We start from the raw sequence: 21,249 nt of genomic DNA on the forward strand, positions 1-21,249 counted from the left end.
AGCAATCCAGGATGCACAATGGCTTGTATTCATTGGCAACTTTGCCTTAGCAGAAAGCAGTTCTATTCACACAAGCAGGGCATTGAATTTTTGCTACTTGAGGTGGGGGAATGATGTGCGACTTTCTTATAACTAATACATCATCATGAATTTCTATCAGTATCACTGTAATCAAGATGTATATTTATGTTGCCTTTTTCGAGATACTTGCCATTGGTTGGTACATTTTTGAAGTTCTCACGCTGCAGCATCCAGTTTACAGCCTCAGTTTGGTATGGCCTCAATACAGGAATCAGTGCAGAGTGCTGTACATTCTCCTTCAAAAACTGAATTTCTTTTTGGTGTGTATGCCTCACATAGTCATAAAGCTCTTCAATATTTTGCCGCTCTATATCTCTATCGGATTCCTCTTCATCTTCCTCCAGAATATCTAAAAGAACCGTATGGCACTGATTCACAGTCAGTAATGTTTGCAATACCTTAAACATACTGCAATGAAGTAACAAAACAAATGGGTAAAAATAGTATCCCTGTACTAAGAAATATTAATCCAGTACCATATTGTTCCCAATCTTAGGTATAATACCAAATAGTTCTTGGAGGGGAAGAAGAGAACTTGGCTCTCTTTTAAGATAAAAAACATGACCAATAAATAATACTAGGAACTGGCTAGAATACAATTTTTAAAGTACTGAGTTTGTTTTAAGAAATTATAATTTATTTCCATTATTTAAAAAGCTTACAGTACCAACATCAGTTCGCAATTTTTAAAAACAAAATCTTGATTTCATTCACACTTTCCTTGTACTTGGTGAACAGTGAAGGTGATAATATTATAATTAATGTGTTGATTAAATTTGCTACTGATGAACAAATCCTCTTGCAGCAGCTGTGATGCAGAAAACCAGATGCTATCCTTTAATAGCCAACCACTACCCACCCTCACTGTATAAAGTAAAAAAAATAAGTGGAGTGACTATGAACAGGGATAGGTTGAACAGAAGGAAGAGGGACATGTAAGGGCTTGAGCAGATGATGAAGGGAGAGAGTGAAGAATCAAAAGACATTTAAAAAGTCAAGGCCAAGTTATTTTTCTTCCACTCTCCTCTGCCATTCTGTGTGGGTCTCCACTGGTAATAATGTGCAACTTATGCATCGATTCACTATACTCAGTCATCACTTTTTTTTCAATTTTACAAGCGAATTGAGACTATTTTATACATTATGTGCACTTTACACATTATGAGCCAAGAATAAAAATGCACAAAACAGAGTTGTTACTCAGCTAAATTTCACCAATTTCAAAAGAAATCATGCCAATTTACATGACACATCTCTAGCAATATTGTGCAACCATTGACCATTTGGGTACAGTAATTCGGACTAATGTTCTCTACAGAGTCTGGAGGTCAAAACATTATCTTTATAATAAAGTTATTGCTTATTTTCATATGAATAAATATTATTAGAATAGATTTGACCAACACAGCACAGGTATTGCCCAGAGTCCTAAGCCAACAATTGAATGATAGTGCAGGACATATAGGGATATATTTCTACATGATTCTGAATCATACATATTCTGCTCTTTATATAAAGGCACACCCACTCTAGGCCACGTTTCCATATACCTTTATGTCATTTGGCAGGCATTTCATTTCTTGATTATCTCCAGAATCCTCACCCCTGAGCTGAATGAAGTATGTCCTGTAACTTTGCTGTACCAGAGAATGTTCTGTGTATGTGTGCAGTTTACTCAAGTTAAAAGTATCAAAAGTCACCAACAAATGTGACAGAGTTTAAATAATTTATGCTCTGCTTTCCACACATTAAGAGAAGCTAAAACCTTCTTTACTCCAGAAACAGTATTTAGAAGATTAATTAAGGTCACCTAAATGTAACACCAAGATAAGAACATTTCCCTCAAAACTCATATATATGTTTTAATGGTATAACCAATATGTGTCAATATTATCAAATAAGATTACCTGGAATTATGAAGTGGTAGAATTTTTCCATCAGTTTTTGAATAAGTTGATTAGCTTTTTTTATTCTGCCACCACCATCACTAAGGAATTCTAGCTTGCTTAAGCCAACTTCAAGAAGATACATTCCAACCTGTGAATGTAGTTTTTAGATGAATTTTGGAACGTGCAAGAAAAGGAGAAAAAATGTGAGAAAAAGATCATAAGCTTACTGGTGACTAAACTGGAATTCTAAACTTGCTTACCCGTGAGCAACCCCCACTGAATTTAATAGGACTTACTTCCAAGTAAACATGGCTAGAATTGCAGAGTTCATAGGTGACCACCCTTGGCAACTTGTGGCTGAAGGACCAAATTATATGGTTGTGGGAGATCCATTATAATTATTTTCCCATAAGCACAGCCATGGATCAAAGCAACAACACTCAAGGAAAAACAGTCTATGCCATCCCCAGATGCCTTATTTTATTTTTTGCTTGCTTGCTTGCTTTTATATCCCACCTTTCCTCCTTTCAGGTTCTCCATCTCTCCATTTTATCCTTATAACAATCCTGTGAGGTAGGCTAGGCTGAGAGACATTGACTGGCCCAAGGTCCCCTAGTGAGCTTCATGGCTAGAACCCTGGTCTCCCAGCTCTTAGTCAAAAACTGTAACCAATACATCCTTCAGCCAACTGCTGTTTGAATTATGCTCAGAATCTAGATAGAAGATAGTGCAAATAAGTGACATTTAGCACTCTGAAAATAATCCTACTTCCCTAATAACATAAACCTTCAGGTGTGAAATGTCAATGCTCTCTGGGGGAGTCCAAAGTCCATCAGATATAAGCCTTAGTCAAACATAAATTGTGGATTCTACATGTAATCCTGATTATAATGTTATATTTGACCCCAAGTGGCTCAAATAACATTCCATGGTATGAGTAAACTACAGCTTCCTGGATCCTAGGATATGCTAAACTAAATCTTACCAAAAAAACTACCTATAATGTTCATGTTGCAGGCAAGCATTTGGCTAACCTTTAATATTCATTGGACCAATCTTACATTGAAATCCTACACATATTTAGGATTATGTGCATCATGAACTCAATGGAATTTAATTCTGAATAAATATGCATGACAATATTGTTAATGTAAATAGAGACAATTCTCTGAAAATCAAACAGAAAGGGTACCAGATGTTCACGTAATATGTTCAAGTACGAAATAAATGGCTTATTCTTAACAATTAGGAAGTCTTATTAATTACGTAAATCAAGTACCTTTAAGCACTGGCCATCTCCGGATCTTTGACAAAGTACAATTACTCTCTTCTTTTGCAGCCACATCAAGTCTTCTAACATTTCATTACTTAAAGATGATTCAACTAACACGTCTTCTTGATAAGTGTTCTGTAATGATTCTTCCCTCTCATCCACCTTCTCAACATTCGTTGCATGAATACAGATACGCAAATGATCACTAGGCTCTGCTCTCATCAATGTAAAACTCTTTTTATGGACATTCTCACTTAGTTGTTGACCAGGAAGAGGTTGCAGAATGAACTCTCCAAGCAAGGTTTTCCAGTTAGAATCAGAAATATAAGGAAATATCACAATATTTAGCTGTATGGATATGGAAGTCAAGAGATGGCAGGAATCTTCTGCTTCATCCAAAATGGTTGAGAAGCTCAATGATTTTAGGTTGTTTACTTTGAGCGTCGAAACTTCATCAGTGCTATCATCATTTCTAACAACATGTGCTGTAGAAGATGAGCTTGTACCTGCAAGAGGTTGGTCTTCGTCCACTGCATCCAAATCTATCACTTCATTTTTACGGTCATCATGCATATTCCAGCAGAGCTGCTTCTTTTTCTCATCATTCATCCTCGATAGAGGAGCACGCTTTCGACGGCCACTCATTTTTATGTTTCACTAGCAGTGTTTAATCTCTGTAATACAGATTGACATCCATTTACATTTCTGCATGGATTAGTATACTTTGGTTTGTTAACAATAAAGGCCTGATTCAAATGTATAGGTAACAACCCATAGTTTACTGAACAGAGAATGAGTGCTGTGTCCCATCTCCTCTCTCTGTCTCTCACCCACCCACGAAAGAATATTCTGGGTTTTGATCAGAAACTGTTGTTTAATCTCTAACTGCAAATGGTTTCAAGGCAAGAATGATAAATAGTAGCATGTGAAGGAGCCACAACACTTGTTGAAATTATATAGACACATCTAAAATGTAAGTCCTGAGTAAAAAGTAAATATATCTTAATCAGTTTATGCTTACAACAACAATATTTTTTACAAGTTAAATATTTCTCCCTCCAAATTTGTTTTCTAACTCTAAATATAATTCAAAACATTACCATCTCTAAAGGGTGAATTCACCAGTGGATCTGTACCCTTCATCTTGAAACATAAGACTATTTAATTATGAAATGGTGTTATTTAAAAATAGGCATGTGATTACAAATGGATGGAGACCATGCACCCAAGATATAGTCTAAATCCCAAGAGGTACTCATTTATGGTTCCTCGTCATCCTGGAAAAAAGTGACAAGTGGGGTGACGCAGGGTTCTGTTCTGGGCCCGTTGTTGTTCAACATCTTTATAAATGACTTGGATGAAGGAATTGAGGGGATGCTCATCAAATTTGCAGATGACATCAAACTCGGAGGGGTAGCTAATGCCGCAGAATCTGAATTCAAAATGACTTTAACAGATTGGAGAACTGGGCACAAGCTAACAAAATGAATTTCAATAGGCAGGAACAAATATAACTGCACTTAGGCAGGAAGAACCAGATGCACAAATATAGGACGGGGGCACCTGGCTTACTAGCAGTGCATGAGAAAAGGATCTAGGGGTCTTGGTGGACCACAAGCTAAACATGAGTAAACAGTGTGATGCAGCAGCAGCGCAAAAAGAAAAAGAAAAAAGAAGCAGCAGCTAATGCCATTCTAGGCTGCATCAACAGAAATATACGTGGTGTCCAGATCAAGGGAAGCAATAGTACCACTCTATTCTGCTTTTCTCAGACCATACTTGGCATACTATGTCCAATTCTGGGCACTACAATTTAGGATGGATGTTGACAAGCTGGAACATGTGCAGAGGGGGGCAACCAAGATGATCAAGGGTCTGCAAACTAAACCTTATGAGGAGCGCTTGAAGGACCTGGGTATATTTAGCCTGTAAAAAAGGAGACTGAGAGGAGATATGATAGTTATCTTCAAATATCTTAAGGGCTTGTCAGCTTCGTCTTTGAGCCAGTACCAACGACTGGGCTCAACCTTTTCAGCCCCAACTGGGCCAGGCAAGCTGGGAAAGCACTTCCAGAGACCTTCCACTGCAGGGAGCAGGTCTAAGTGCTGTGGACTCACAACTTAGAGCTGTGAGCACCAAAAGTAAACGGAGCACAGCAGAGTATGAACCACATGAATGACAGCTCTGAAGTATAACTTCTTTTATTCTCTACAGCTACTGCATAAACTAACTAAAGACTAATTGGAGGCGCTGGACTGCATGAGTGTTACAGTTGCTTGAGAAGTCACCTTATCTATATACAGATATCACTCAGACTCCTACAGGCTGTAGCAGAAGAAGCGATGAGCAAAATCCGCCCCATCCTTCCTGAAACATTGTCAGCAGATTCTTGCAATGGGAGGGGTGAAACATCCTCAGGGCTGTCACATGGAGGAGGGAGCATGCTTGTTTTCTCCTGCTCTGGAGGGTAGGACTTGAACCAATGGCTTCAGGTTACAAGGAAGGAGATTCCAAATAAACATTTGGAAAAGCTTTCTGACAGTAAGAGCTGTTCAGCAGTGGAGAGATGGTGGACTCTCCTTCCTTGGAGGTTTTTAAACAGAGGCTGGATGGCCATCTGTCATGGATGCTTTAGCTGAGAGTCCAGCGCTGCAAGGGGTTGGACTAGATGACCCTTGGGATCCCCTCCAACTCTAAGATTCTATGAACATGAGAGACTTGCTTTAATCACTAAGTTAATATGACAACAAAGACCAGGCACATGAATACCTGCTGATTAACAACTTAAAAACCCACAACCCTGTTCCTCAGAAAGCTCCTATCTGGGCATTCATTCAGAATTTGCCTTATGCCACCTTATACTACAACACACCCTCATTGCCTTAAAGCTAAAATATTTGGACAGATGAGGGATGGAGGCAAAAATGAGGGATACAGGCAGTATTTTTAACTCTTCATGAAAGGACTATTAATGTTGGTAGCACCACATGACATTTTGTCTCAAGGAGGAAATCAGCCACACAATCAAACTTATTTCAAAGGGGTAGTTGTGTTACTCTTGGAGCAAAACACACCAAAAGCCTTATGGCATCTTAAAAGATTAACAAATTAATTACAGCATAAACATTTATAGACTACAATTATGCAGCCAAAGAACTTGACTCTAGTCCACTGTAATAAATTTGACGGTCTTTAAGATGCCACAAGACTCTTTGTTGCATATACTATCATCCATGTTTGCACTTAACAAACAAAAGTCATGATTAATACATGTACATCAAATAAAGAAGTTATGCCACAGATACAAACTAAACTTGATACATATTTATTTGCATTATATTATCTACAGGTGACCGAGAACTCTGGGACCCATCTGTTACTCAGGACATTTAATCCACATCAGCTGACAGGAAGTGAAATGGGCAAAGAATCCATATGCGCACATTCAAAACCATGTAATCTGGATTCCTTACTAAACTGTGTAAATTATGCTACCATATTTCAAAGTGGAGTAGACACTGGGCAAAGACAGTGGGGTATTCCCCTACTTCCACCTCACTGTATGCTTATAAACAAAGATGCTACGAATATTATACGATTGTTTCCAACAGATAAATCACGAATATAATAAGCTCTGGCTGTACATGCACATGACATACCAGAAAATGATTTTTTGTTTTTTTAAGGAGAGAGAAGATTAGCGTGCTCCTCCCAACAACTTATAAGAGGGGCTGTTGGGGGGGGGAGGGGAGTGAGATACAAAACCGCAAGAGAATTATTCATTAAATTGTGCATATTATAAGAATATGCAGATAATAGGGATACCAACAAGGCCAAGGCGCCGGTAACAATCCCTCCCCTACATTAAGGCCTATTGCACGTCATAGACCAACGAAGAAGCTGTCTCTCCCTCTATATATAAAACTATAAACACACACATGTGTGTGTAAGTGTGTAAGCGACAGGTGGGGGCGAAGCCACTAACTGCAACCTCCCACCCGCTGCTTCTCCTCAGCCTGACGCACCTGAGAGGGTTGGAATCAGCTCCTTGGGGCTCCTCCCCGGCTTCCCCTTCTGGGCCCGGCGGCGGCGGCGAGGCTGGCAGAAGAAACGAGCTCCTGAGCAGCTCCAAGGAGAGCAGCGACCATCCTTGAACCAGGAAGAGGAAGAAAAAGCGAAGGGAAGGTTGGGGGAGGGGAAAGCCAAACAACAACAAGATTCTCCCCTCAAAGTTCACCCGCCGGACGGAGGAAGGAGGCGGAAGCCGAGAGTGACGCGGAGGCCCCGCCCCATTGCCCCTCTCGCGCTAGCACGCGCCTGCCCCCCCCAACGGCAGAGGAGCGCTGGCGAATGTGCGCGTGCGCGGTGCCTTCTTTTTTCCAACCCGGAGTGTTCCGTGTTTCTGCGGGGAGGACAAACGAAGACGGTTGCGGAACAGCTGCTGCAGGACCCGGTCCATCCAGATTAGGTTGCAGTGATAGGTTTAACCAGGGTTAGTTTTGGGCGTTTTGGTTGGTCTTGAGGTTCTGCGAAGGTCTTGAGCCTTATTTTAAAATTACAAAAACCCAACCCCTGTCGTTTCGACATAAGTTAGATGGAAGTTTTTAAAGATCTTGTAGTGTGGCGAACACTTTGGAACTCCTTGCCTGTTGAAGCCAGGCAGGTGCCTTCACTGTACTCTTTTTGGCACCTGCTGCTAAAGACGTTTTTGTTTAGGGAGCATACCCATGCATCTAGAATGCTTGTGTGCTTTTATATTATTAGTGGTTTAATTGTCTTAATTGTTCTTACCAATTTTTTATTATTATTTGGTTTGGGAAATGTTTAGGATTTTTTTAAAAACAACAACAACAGCAATGAATCTATATAGAAATTTTATGAAACATAGAAATAAATAAATAAAATTGGGGTTCCACAGCAAAATGGATCCAACAAGCCAGAAGTTTGCCCACCTTGGTTCATAAGAGGAAGAGAAAACAGGTCAGCTGGCAGAAATAGCTCTTCCTTTTGACTGTTTCTGGCTCCCTGCTGCTGAGCCAAATCCTTGCTGCTGCACCACCCAAAGAGAAAGGCCAAGCAAACAAAGGGAAGCAGCAGAAACCATCCCTGGCTGACCGATCCTAAGGAGGCAATGGCTGCTGCTGCCACCCTGAACCTAGAAAGGAGGGGGGTGGAAGTTTGAGGATGGCAGGGAAGCAGGCAGGTGGGCTCCTACCTCTTCTCTCTTGCCCATCCTTGCTGGTGCCTACCTGTCAGTCATGTGGCATCATCACAACAAGCTGAATAATGTTCTTGCAGAACTGAAACTGCAGTGGAATGGAAGCAGTGCCGCATGCACTGGATACAGAGCAAAATGGAAGATGATGGATTATCACAAGTAGACACAGATCTAGGAGAAGTTCCAGTAGTAAAGTGTCTGTGCAAATGCAACCTTGGTAGAACATCAAGGGAACATTGCAGGAATATTATGGTGGGGTTGCAGGTGGACATGATGTCACAAGTACTATGACCACCTTGCTGCATTCAGTAAGTTTCACTAGTTAGGAACATAGCCTTATACTGAGTCAAACCATTGGTCCATCTCGCTCAGTATTGTCTGCATCATCCCTGGCCATTGGCCATGCTGGCTGGGGCTGATGGAGTCCAACAATATCTGAAGGGCCAGAGGTTAACCCCCTCTGATCTGCACTTACTGGCAGTAACTGTCCAGAGGTTCAGACAGGGAATATTCCCAGTTTTACTTGGAAATGGTAGGGAATCTTGGGTTTCTGGCATACAAACCAGAAGCTCTGTAGCTAAGCTACAACCCTTTCTGCAGTTACTGAATAGGAACCATTAATTTTACAAGTTGAATTCAACTTTTAATAATTTCTTTTTTAAAACTACAACACCTTAATGAAAGATTAGAAGACAAATACAGCTAGTTAATGTTGACACTACATAACTGCAGTGACCCAACACACTCAGTTTTTTTCCAAAGAAGGCGTTTAATAACGTCTACCTGTCTGCTTCAGTAGAACAGCTTTGACACCTTTCAAGGCTCACAGGGATATGGCGATAATTATTTAATTAAAGTGTGCAAAAGCTTGTGAAGATTTGCCGACAAGAACATAGCCCAGCATAAATGAGATGTTTTACTACAACAGACTATAAAACTATTCAAGAATAAAGTTGCTGTACTTAAGTTTCAGATCAGTGAAGAGATCAACTTTATATAACCCAGTGGGAAAATTACCTCCAGAGGATTTTACACCTTCGTTTCCTTCCTCCAGTTTAATTGCTTATGTTGCATACTAACACGCCAGACATCGCAGAGGATTTCTGGCAATGTTCATAATGTTCTTTTACACTAAGTAATGATCCTATATGGCTGGTCTGAGAGTGAAAGATCCAGATTATTTGGGGCAATGTTACTTAGCGGGACACAAGGCTTTTCAAGATGACACTAAAGGTGGGTGTATTGCTGTGATAACACAGAGAGTAATATACGCTGATGGAGCTAAACTCGGTAGGGTAATAGGGCATGTCTGCTTTGTGGCTTTTCAATACCCATCTCATTATAAATAAATATTTCAAAGTATACAGGGGTGAGGAACCTGTCACCATCCAGATGTTATTGGACTCCAACTCACATCAGCCCCAGACAATATGGCCAGTGGTCAGGGATGATGTGAATTGTAGTACAGCAACATCTAGAAGACCATAAATTTCCTATCCCTGGTATAGAGGTTTTCACTGGCAGTTGACTCTCTGATGAACAGAGGCCAAAATTCTTTCAGATACCCAGACAATCAACACATGCGCCCATGCTACACTGAATTTCTATCCCTTATTTGAAATGTCTTTGCATAATGTTATTAATACAGAATTTCACTGTGGTAGCTGCTGACAGGCAATAGCTCTGTCTTACAATGCTACTAATTTGTCTTTTAATGCTGGTGAAATGCCATATGCTATGACAATAGGGGAGTTCAGATAAACATTAAAAGAACATGTGAGGAGCTTGTGGACAAGATAGCCCTGATGTCAACACACCCAGTGGCTCCATCCTTACCACCCACATGTCCTACATGTGTGAGAAGAAGCTCTCTGTGTGCAACCAGTATATGCATGCAGAGAGCCTACACACATGGCGATCCAAATTGGCCCAGGATTTTACTCCCAGATTATCCTTAATTAACTGCATGGCTGACATCCGCTATCGTGGGATCCGCTGTTCACCATGGCGGCAGCACCGGAAGTGATTTCTATGAAGATTTGAACCCCATAATGGTGCTATTACGATTAGGAGAATAATTCCATCCTTCGGTCTGAAAAGTTATGGTTTAAAAATTAATTCACTTCGAACTAAGTGAAAAAGAAAGAGTACTTTAAAGGAAGGCCTTCTATCTAATTAAGTGGTCCTATTTCATTTCTGAAACAGCAATCATGATTTCATTAGGTGAAGAGTTAACTATCTCTTGAGTAGTGTGTGTGTTTTATGCTCAAGAGCATTTTGGCTTTAGATAACTGAAATACTAAGCCAGCCCATAAAGTGCCGCTGGAAAGCATTTTATACCCATGAAAATGTGGCTGCAAAGCCAATTTAAATTCTCTGGAGTCTGTGGCTGCTCAGTATACATGTCACTGTTGTGAAGGGAGCAATATATTATTCCAGTAGCTGCCAATTTGGAACACCCTAAGGAGGGTATAGTATATTATTCTGCTAGCTGTCGGTTGGGAATACCCCAGAGACAGAGAGGGTCTGCTTCAGATTGCGAATGAAGATACCATTTTTAAATGTTCATTTACATTTTAAAAAATTTGATACCTTCACCTGCATTTTGAAGTGGTACAGTCCATTCTATTACCCCAGAATTTTACCACTGAATTCTGCTGCATAAACCAGGCTAGATAATTGTCCCTTAATGGTGGTTTCTCTGGACAATGATCAATTTCCTCCTCACCTCCACCTATCCCTGAATGCTAAAACAAAATTCTTCAACTTCCTAAACTTACTCGCTAAATGTTATGGTGTCATGTGACTCAGGGTTTCTCAGGGACTGAGGCTGTGGATACAGAGGATACCTTCGACTGTGAGGAGGATTTCCCCTCAGAACCAGTCTTGGTTTTTCCTGTCTCCTCAGGTGTGACATCACCAGAGGAGCAGGTGATGCCTGCACTTCTCCAACCCTAAGAGGTTGCACTGCCTTTCTCAGACTCTAAGGATGACAGCTCAGAGATCATAGAGAATCCTGGGCTGCTCTGAGCTGCCAGAGTCAATGGCTCCCAAACAAGATTCCAACCACCAGGGGTGAGGTTGGCTACTCAGTGGAAGCTGCAGTCCACTTAAGGCTAAATCTGACTTTGCTGGTTGTTGGAGCAGCATTCAAGACCGTCTTGTCAAACTTCCAATCTATGTGATGTGGAGCTGTCCAAGGTCCTAACTGCCTTTGCCTTGACCCCTTATCTGCTTTTGCCTGATATTGCTTATCTGTACTTAACTGTCTCTGCTTTGTCTGACTTTGAATTGGCAGATTTCTGCTTGACCTCAGTGAAGGACCCTCAGTGAGAAACAGTGTGAACATCTCCCAGGGTGAGAAACTGGGAGAGAAAAGGAAAGCTCCCAGGCGAAAGCTCAGAGTGTCTGTCGTTTTCTGTGTGGGGCTGGGATTAAGAGCTACTTTGGACAGAGAGACAATTGTGAATTTGTGCACTATTTTTGTATTTTAGATACCTGGCTGATGATGTTCTCCTTCCTTTTTGTTTGTGCTGTTGCTGTTATGAGTATCTGTATTTTATCTTTTTTTTTTAAATCTATATTCCATTACGTATTTTTTACGACAATTGTAACCATTTTGATTTTTATATTGTACAGATATTATGTTATGTATTGACATTTGTGTTCTGTGTTTTAAACTACCTTGTGCTCTTTCATCGAAGGGTGGTATATAAAATACACATAATAACGGCGATGTGTGTGTGTGTGTGTGTGTGTGTGTGTGTGTGTATAAAACAATACTAATAATATCAACATCAATAGCAAAATAACAATAATATAGTATATATTTGAACTGGCTTCTCCCATCCTAGCATGACACCACACCACACTGATGCTATGTATGGGTTGTGCCCATAATTAATCTTAAATGCATAAAAACATTGTGTGAGTTAGCTAAGCTCATATTTTTCCATCTCCACTGTGGTACTAAATCCGTTTTCTCTCAAAAAAATTCTCTTCGGCTCTGTACAGGCACCACACAGGTGTCTTAACATATTTTTCATGTACAATAAAAATGTGAACAGACTGAGTTTCTCTTCTGCTGTCAACACAGCACTGTGCATTCTGTGTTAATGTCCAAAACACTTCCTCCGCAGCACCACCCCGTGATTCTCTTACAGGAACATGACATGAAAACATCATGTCTGCATGACATGAAAACATCACAAGTCTGTACATACTCCCTGGATGGGATTGAAAGGATTTATTTAGGTATGTTTTAAAGCTTCCGTTTGGTGCTTCAGACAATTGTAGATGGAAGATTATATTCAGTGTAAGAGGCACCAAAGGCCACTGGGAGGCTCCTAGGAAGAACCTTGTGGCAAGGGGGTGGCCAGCCTGGCCCCATCCGCTGGCCACAGAAGGAGCTTGCTTTCTCCTCCATGCCAGAAAGAACACTCCGCTCCAATTTCCAGTCTGCTTTAGTATTGCAGAAGCAAAATGAGAGGATGTTCTGGCCCCATCCATTGAGAGCCATCAACTGCTATTCAAGCAAGAACACTGGCCAGCGAAGATCAACTATAAATTGATGACTATAAACAGGTGACTATAAATGCCTGGTTATGGCCCACTGCTTCAGTCTGGCCTTAAGGAGTTGATGTTCCATTTCTCTGCTTTTCCATCCACTTCTTTTCCCTTGTGGGTCTTTGTGTGCCTGATGGCAGTGCTCCTCTACTCTTTTAAATTGATGCAAGCTGCTTTGGGAGAGAATAATTGCCTGAAAAAGAGGTGGGTAGGTTAAAAATATGGTTAAATAAATAAGCAAACTGTTTTGAATGCCACTGAATCAGCGAGTCTATGAGTGAACGTCAAACAATAGAGATTAAATGTGATATGAGAGGATACTATTTTGTTGAATTGCTGCTGGGAAGAAAACGACCTAAACTGCTATAGTTAATGCAAGAAATGTATGGTCTAATGAAGCCCCAGTATAAAGTATACATTAATATTCCTTTTAGGTAGTCAAATGTCATGAGGGCCAATGTCAGTGAGTAAAACAGGATACTGCCTCATAGCAGATCAGCCGCAAGGGAAAAAAGTGGGGGGTGATCATAAAACTATACATGAATTTTTCATGTACAGTTAGATAGTTTGTTATTTTAAGTTCTTCTAGCTTTCTTTGTATTCCCATAATATCTGATTTAATCTTAACAGGTAAATTTTTAAAGCTAGGGTTCAATTTCTCAAATAGTCATGAAGAGAGATAACAGCCCTGCAAAATACCAAGAGAAAGATTAAGTTACTAAAAACAAAACCCCACTATTTCTTTAAATATTGGCTTAAAAAAATAAAACCTCTCCAAAAATACTGGAGAATTCTCAAAAACAAACAAACATAGGTACAGTACATTTTCCTCAGTGCATGGAAATGAGACACAGTTTTCTCCAATAATAAGTGCTTTGCAATTTGAAAAGTGTAGCTATTTCAGTTGTATTCATGAGGCAATTAACGTATTAATGACCACTAAACAAAATGAACCAAGGAAGCACAGGGTTCTCTCCCGCTTTTTCATACTGTGAACTTTCTGAAGGCTCATATTTTAAATGCATATCTAAAACACATTGATTTAATCAAAATTTTAATTTATTTTCCAAACTGGGCTACCAGGTTACAAATAGAGCAGCTCTGCTTTATTTGTTAGGCTGCTCAAGATTGAATGAGGCGCCTTAGACTTTTGCAACCTCATTTTTCAAAAATAATGGGAGTACTGGATGGTCTGCACTTGAATGTCTGATATAATTTACTGTCACGGCCTTGGAAAGGGGATCTTAACAGAGCAGCCCCTGGGTGGCAACATGTGGACAGATGTGTCACCCACCAACACAAACCCACGAGCCTGTCTTGATTGTGATGACTGCAGATTACCAAGAATTTATTTAGCAAGATTAGTTAAAGAAAGGAATATGACTTTGATTTCTCAGCAGATGGGATATATCATTTAGGAAATGCTGGATCCTTGCTTTCTTTAGTGGACTTGCTTTGTGCTGTGTGATAGGATACAGGGAGGACAGAAGTATCTCTGCACTAGTAGTGGCAGGCCATTAGTGGCCTGTTTTGGCTTTGACTTGGGGAGACTGATCTCCTCCTTTGCTGAGTTGGTCAGGTTAAGAGTATAAAAAGAGTCCTGCTGGATCAGACCAGTGTCTCATTTAGTTTGGCCAACCAGATGCCTATGGGAATCCCACAATCAAGACCTGGTTAAGTTCTTAAGGGAGGAGTTGGACAGATCTAGAGAGACAACTTCTCCAGACCTAGAGAGACTTGGCATCTCCAAGTAGGGTTGAGACATTCTCCTGCCTGGTACCTGGCCTGGAGAGCCACTGCCAGTCAGAGTAGACAATACTGAAGTAAGGAGACCAACAGTATGACTTGATAAAAGGTTTTAGCAGACCCAACCATTGTTTTCATGCCCTGCCTGCCTTGCTACTGCTAAGCTAGAATAAAGCAAGTTGTGACCGACTTCTCCCCTTCTGCCATCAAGGATGTCCTGTGTAATTTCTTTCCTCCATCTAGCTACTCTCCTCTTTGCCACTGTACAAATAACAATTGGGTGAATCGAGGGGATATTTGAGCCAGTTCAAATATTCGTTTGTTTTCCCCATTTTCCAGCCTACAGGCATCTATTTATGTATTAAACATGTTGTTACCAAGGGGATGCAGTACAAACCTTACATACCCCCTGAAAATGCAAGGGAGGGGGGTTGCTTGGTTGAATGCATTTCCACACTCAAGCTTCCCATTATATGTAAGACTAATATATATCAGGCAGAAGGCTTCCAGTCTAGCTTTCCCTCTAATGCCTTAGCTTTACAAATAAGGGACATTTTTGCATAGGCACATTAATTCAAGTATGTGGTTCTCTTCTACTAGAAACTAGTGTTATCTTGTGCACCTTCAAGATTGCTGTGATCTAAGCTCTACCAGTGTGAGCCAACCAGCCTTATCTATCCAAGCTTTTCTCTGTTGGATATTGTAAGAACACTATGACCCTAAGATTTAAGTGTGCATTGAAAAACCCTTTAGCTACCAAACTTGGATCTTAACTAGTCCTCTGCTAATGAAAGGGCTGCTTACATTCATGGAGGGAGCTAGTATCTAGCAGAGTATGGGGTGGTATGCCTTTTTTTTGCTCATCTCTCCTTTCCCCAGCAGTTGTGCAATGCTGCTGTGGAGCACCATTCATAACTCTCTGCGGCAGATTGGCAAGGGGAAAAGGGAGTTTACTGAAAGCCACTTTCCCACTTCCATTAGTGAGAGAGTCTCGTGATCAGAATTCCACTCACATGACACTCCCACCTGCAGAAGCTTGCTTAGGCTGCACTCCAAATCCCACTTACCTGCAAGTAAGCCCCTTTAATTTAAAGAGCACTTCTTTCTGAGTAGACATCGTTAGGGTTGCAACCTTAGGATCTAAGTCAATGACTTGTGAGCAGAGCAAGGTGCTTCAGGAGGTGGCGCATGACTGCATGGTCCATGATTAGCCAGAACTCCCAAGGCAGTTGGTGTTCAGTTCACATATGACCCAAGACAGACCTATCTGAGACTTTTCCATATTAAGCTCAGAGTGGAGTTATGTTAGAGGGTCGAGGTACATTCCACAAGTGAAGATGAAGGACTTTTAATGGGGTTATGCTGTTCATATCAGTCACAATTCCAACATGTCAACGTGCTTTTTTCTCAAAACCCTTTCTAAATTCCCAATATTTTATTTTGTTTGTTTTGCCTTTTAAATCAGCACTTAAACAACAACAACATAAGCCTTTTTAAATTGTAGGAGACAATAGGGGAATGTAGGGAATGTAGGGAAATTGGATGACCCTTTCTGACTTTTGTGATTCTGCTAAGATACATTTGTGCAATATATAGAAATGAAAAACTAGATATGGCAGGATACTGAGGGGTGCAAAGAGCAGCTGCTAAATATTTGATGCAGGCATTCTCTTCTGTGCTAAAGTTACTCATTGGTTGGGGATAGGAGGGGGAATAAGTCCTAACTTTTGCAGCAAATGGGGTTTTGTTGTTCGATGTAAACAATATGGAACAAGGGACTTTGATAACTAGTCCCAGATATATTTCATGGCAGGTTGCCAGAAGAGAGAGTGGCTGGCCTGATCTCTGTTGCCGCTTGAGTGCCATCATTGCTAATAGCCAGAAGGCAGTTCTGTAGATATTTAGTCAGCAGAGGTAAGGTGACATAAGGGGCCAATGTTGATTCCAAATGGCACTTTAAAACGCCTCTGATTCTGCTTTGACAACCCATCCTTTGGGTAAAAATCAAGCTTTCTTCAGACTCTCCCTACAGGCTTTGCCCACCTGTCAGCCCAGCTATGCACTATTTCGCTTGGCTGCCAGCTTTATCCATGAGCTTTATTGCACCTTCTCCAGACTGCCAGCGCCAATATATGTAAAAAAAGATAACAGGCTGTGTGGAGTGCACCACCCGTGATCCTCCAGCTGCTGCTGAACTACAACTTACCGTATATCAGCCCTAGTCAGCATGACCAATGGTCAGAGATGATGGGAGTTGTACTTCAGCAACAGCTAGAGGGCTGTGGCTTAGCCACCCCTCTTATTGTCATTAATGCAAATATAGTAAATGAAACCTGTGGCAAACTTCCACACCCTCCTTACACATGGAAAATTTAATCAATTTCAGTGGCATTATTAGAACTGCAGCCTTATTTTAAAATGCTCGCATGGCTTCCAATAACTCGAGTTCTGTGTTCATTTCAGAGCATCGTATCTTCATGGTTTGTTGGGCTACCTTTGCACTTAGCAGTAAAGCTTAGTAGCATACAGCATATATTCGTTGTGATTCTCAAATTGGCAGCCCTTTGGATAGTCTCATATGCCCAGGGCAGAATATCATCCACACCAGGCTCTTGGTTTAAAGTGAAATTACACTTAATGATGAAAGTAACTTGGGTTTTGAAAGAAGCTCAGGATTTTGTCACATTCATTAAATGAACCACAGGAGACACATCTCAGAATGGGCAAATTGGAATCAAAACGCTAGCACCTGTCAGCAACCTGGCTGCAGCATTTTGTCCCAAATGCAGTTTCTGAACACTTTTCAAGGGTAGTCCCACACAGTAATCCAGTCATCCAGTGTAGAGGATGAGAGTACATCAGTACCAATCCAGAGGGTAGTGCCCTCTGGATGTCGTTGGACTCCAACTCCCATCATCCCTGACTATTGACCATGCTGCCAGGGGCTGATGGGAGTTGGAGTCCAACAACAGAACACAATAATCTGCCTCAAACCAAGTCAGATTAACAGTCAAACTGGCCCAGTATTTTTTTTACACTAACTAGTGGCAGCTCTCCAGGGTTTCAGGGTGAGATCTTTCCAGGCCTACCTTAACATTCTGGAAATTCAAGGTGGGACCTGTGTGCCTAGCAGATGCTCTACTACAGAGCTATGACCCTTCTGCATACACCTAGAAGGGTCATTGGCTTCCCTTTCACTAGTGCATGAATGACTGTGGCAAGCAAAGTTCTTAGTTGGCAAACTAGCCAAAGATGGGACAAGGCACTCTTCGCAACCAATGCTACCTGCCTATCCAACAGCAATGCATCAAGGAATACTCCCAAGCTAAGTACCTGATCTTTCACAGGAATCTCAACTCTATCCAAGACAGACCGCAAACTCAAACACGAATCATCAACAATTTCTGTTTAATCTGGATTGAACCTCTACCACATCTAGTCCTTCACACTCAGGGGCTGGCATATAGATACAGGTATGGATAAAATACTGTGACAAATGCAGGCAATTCACGAGGTAGTACATCTGGATGAACATAAACTATGCATTGCTTGAGAGAGACTAAAGCCCCTGAAGAGCATTGAAAACACACAATGTGTCTCAAGGTACCAGATTATGCATTAAGATATATTTCACATTTGAAGATGCTTGAAACCACCATGAGATGAAAACTCCCTATTGGCTGAATCTCTGGGGAAGTCTGTGTGATTTGCTTACTTTAAAAAGGGTATATGGAATTCATTATGCTAATGAAATAACATCATGGAATTTATATTTCAGTTGGAGTTAATATGTGAGGTCATTCAGCCTTCCTGTATTGCTGCGGAGAAGTGTTTTAAAACTTCTATTTATTAATAATCTTTCTGGAGGAAGCTACAATAACTCTTACTTGTTTTGCCTTAAGGATATTCATATCTCTCCAAATCATGCTAGAGGTTCCCATTATAATCTTAAACCTGCTGCTCATCCTCATGAGTTTTGCTGGACTTCCAGGAGTCTACATGCTCTAGGCATACTGCAGTTTATTATAATACTTTTATACGTTCACAGATATATCCGATGCATTCCTTTGGAATTGAGTTAGTAATGCAGATTGGCCATATCCCAGAAACACCAGATTGTTTCTAAGTAATAGTTGATCTGGCAGTTCTGCCTCCCAATCTCAGCAAAATGGTTCAGTCTATTGTGAAGATGGGAAACAACTATCCATATTTGGCTCTGTAAAAACTACGTCGTGGTCTTGGAGTGTTATCAAGCTGTGTGTGAGGGAGGTGATCCCACTTTTAGCAGGGAGTGGAGGGATGAGACAGGACTCAGAATTGAAGCTGTGTAGATCAAATGGGTATCCTGTCCAATTTGGTGAAATGGGGTATGTTAGCAGCATCCTATGGCTCCTGAGCCATCCTCCTAAGGAGCAGAAGCTTATCCCCTCAAGTATTAAAGGTGCTTTTGTTGTTCTGCAAATCATGGATGTTCTAGAAAGCATCCTTCACTGGGTATTAAAATTGGGTTGTTGCATGCCTGTCAGTTTAGAAGTCAAATAAGGCCACTCAGAAGTATGTTGCTATGGTATGACTTTTACCTACTCAGGTGACTCCATATGTCTATAGATGTGTAGGTGTGAGCTTCTGTGAGCTGAGAACTTCCAGAACCTATGGAATGCTGAGGTCAAAAGCATAAGATGTATGTGTGTAATTGACCTACCTGCAATATATGTATTTTAAAACAACACAGGTACTGTATGACAACAACAATAACAAATTTCAAAAAGAGATTAAAAATACTAGATTATTTCCACCTCATTGGCTAGAGATGTTTGACTTCATAGTCAAAGATAGAAATTCTCACCTTTGCTGCTAACATTTGTTTGAGAGGGGAGCATAGCTGTCCAATCGCATGCGTACTAAAATCCTGGATTTCTTCATTGCTTTTATTAAGCAACTCTCACTTTTTCCTCAGGGGAGAATTTCCCTTTCTTAAAATAAGTTTCCAAAGATAAAGCACAAACCAATCTGAAACTCTAGCCAGATACATCTTAATCCCATTATGTGGGAAACAATTAATTCATAAGCCACCATTCATGTGTTGGTTCTGCAAAAGATTGATTCACTGTCCCCTGTTGTAGCTTCATGGTCTCTCTTGATTTCATCAATGAATTTGATATTACCTCTGGGAATGTCTTCTCACATACGAACCCTGTTCTTTGAAATAAGCTGGTGAGACCTTACACTAGGTTTCCTTCCTGAAATGACACTGTGGGGCTTGAGGCAAGAAGGCTCCCACAGGTGGCATTACAGCTTTGGAGTCTGATTCTCAGTAAGAGATGTCAGGCCACATCAGTGATGAGATTTAGACTTAGAATGGATTTTAAAAACACATTTCCTTGCATTGCAAATGGTAATGCAGCTATTTTAGCCATGATCTTTCATCAGTTACTTTAAATCCCATTGTTTTAATTGTTGAGTTGGTTTCTATGGGATGCACATTACCTTGGGTGTCCTTCAGGCAGAAGGAAGATTATCCTTTTTTACCGAAAACATATCATAAAGCTCACATGTCCACAGGTTTTGTTTTTTAAAAAATAATACTGGAACTAATGTAAACACAATGTAACACATAAATGAATTGTGTAAAGGTAACAGAGATCATACAGGTAGAAAACCATGGCAAATAAGCCCACAAAAAATGGTCCTTGGATTCTTGCAGTCGTCTCTTTGCACAAGGTGTCTTTGCCTTTTCAGAAGTAGGGCAACTATCAGCCCTGAAAGCATCTAGCATTCCCAGTGGGGTCTTATTCTAACTTTAACTTTCATATAATAAACTAAAACACTAGAGTCCTTTAATTCAGTCTGTGTAGCAAGCGGGTCAATTGCTTTTTTCAGCCTGGTATTATTTTAATCTTACATGCCTCTTAGCATGCAAGCTTTAGATTCAGCTGGAAAAAATTTCCATTCTAGACAATTCATGGGATTTTGCTTTGTTCTGGCAGGGTTTTAATGCAATAGTAATTGGAAAATTAAATCTTCAAATGCAGTGTTAGAAATCTTCGCAGCAGGATGCAAATGTGCATGTCTGTCTATACCTCTGAAACCAGCCTCTCTCCTGTTTCTTATACTTGCTTGTGTGACTGGGAAGTAACGAATTTAAGGCATTGAAATACAGTCCAAACCAACATATATATGGAAAGGGAGGGGGGCTGAGAGCTGGTTGAAGAAGGGGAAAGAATGACTGATCTTTATGCATGAGATAATAGATGAGACTGGAATGACCTGTTTCCACACACCCCTCCCCTTTCCCTCCTTCATGCGGTAAAACAGCGTTGAAGAAAGAGGGCAGTCGCGTACAGCCCATCTCCTTCGATTCGCCTGTACCAGACTGTGGCAAAGGGAAATGTGAACAGGAGAACTGGCAATGAACGCCTCGGACACGGAAAGGAACGACCAGCCTCACCGATTCGGATTCAGGTAGGTCTTGAGTT

The 21,249-nt window shown here is 40.8% G+C and overlaps 2 protein-coding genes and 1 long non-coding RNA gene across 11 annotated transcripts in view; 2 read left to right on the forward strand and 1 right to left on the reverse strand.

The window, feature by feature from the left end:
- The window catches only part of SHPRH (SNF2 histone linker PHD RING helicase), a 40,581-nt gene extending 33,066 nt beyond the window's left edge, over window positions 1-7,515 (reverse strand). For 2 of the 4 annotated variants that reach the window (XM_081186270.1, XM_081186269.1), the window contains exons 1-4: window positions 7,269-7,515; window positions 3,250-3,917; window positions 1,989-2,118; window positions 212-430 (exon numbers count right to left, since the gene is read on the reverse strand). In XM_081186270.1, the coding sequence (XP_081042396.1) occupies window positions 212-430; window positions 1,989-2,118; window positions 3,250-3,888 (988 nt within the window). In that variant the 5' untranslated portion in view covers window positions 3,889-3,917; window positions 7,269-7,515. Of the gene's footprint in view, window positions 1-211; window positions 490-1,988; window positions 2,119-3,249; window positions 3,918-7,268 lie in introns of those variants that run through there. The other 2 variants (XM_081186271.1, XM_081186272.1) reach the window with 2 other exon arrangements.
- Window positions 7,516-7,640: 125 nt separating this feature from the next.
- LOC308582833 lies at window positions 7,641-12,031 on the forward strand. 3 transcript variants are annotated; one of them, XR_014005900.1, is made up of 2 exons: window positions 7,641-7,906; window positions 11,760-12,031. It is a non-coding gene; the product is annotated as an uncharacterized lncRNA (long non-coding RNA). The 3 variants fall into 3 exon arrangements; XR_014005901.1 differs by having other exon boundaries at window positions 7,641-7,902; XR_014005902.1 differs by lacking the exon at window positions 7,641-7,906 and adding an exon at window positions 8,056-8,769.
- A 194-nt stretch (window positions 12,032-12,225) lies between these two features.
- GRM1 (glutamate metabotropic receptor 1) overlaps window positions 12,226-21,249 on the forward strand; it is a 184,114-nt gene continuing 175,090 nt past the window's right edge. For 2 of the 4 annotated variants that reach the window (XM_081186293.1, XM_081186296.1), the window contains exons 1-2: window positions 12,226-13,231; window positions 21,089-21,235. The gene's annotated coding sequence lies outside the window, so the exon portion shown is untranslated. Of the gene's footprint in view, window positions 13,232-21,072; window positions 21,236-21,249 lie in introns of those variants that run through there. The other 2 variants (XM_081186297.1, XM_081186294.1) reach the window with 2 other exon arrangements.

This window comes from Podarcis bocagei (assembly GCF_964188305.1).
Source record: "Podarcis bocagei genome assembly, chromosome: 3".
Lineage (NCBI taxonomy): Eukaryota > Metazoa > Chordata > Lepidosauria > Squamata > Lacertidae > Podarcis > Podarcis bocagei.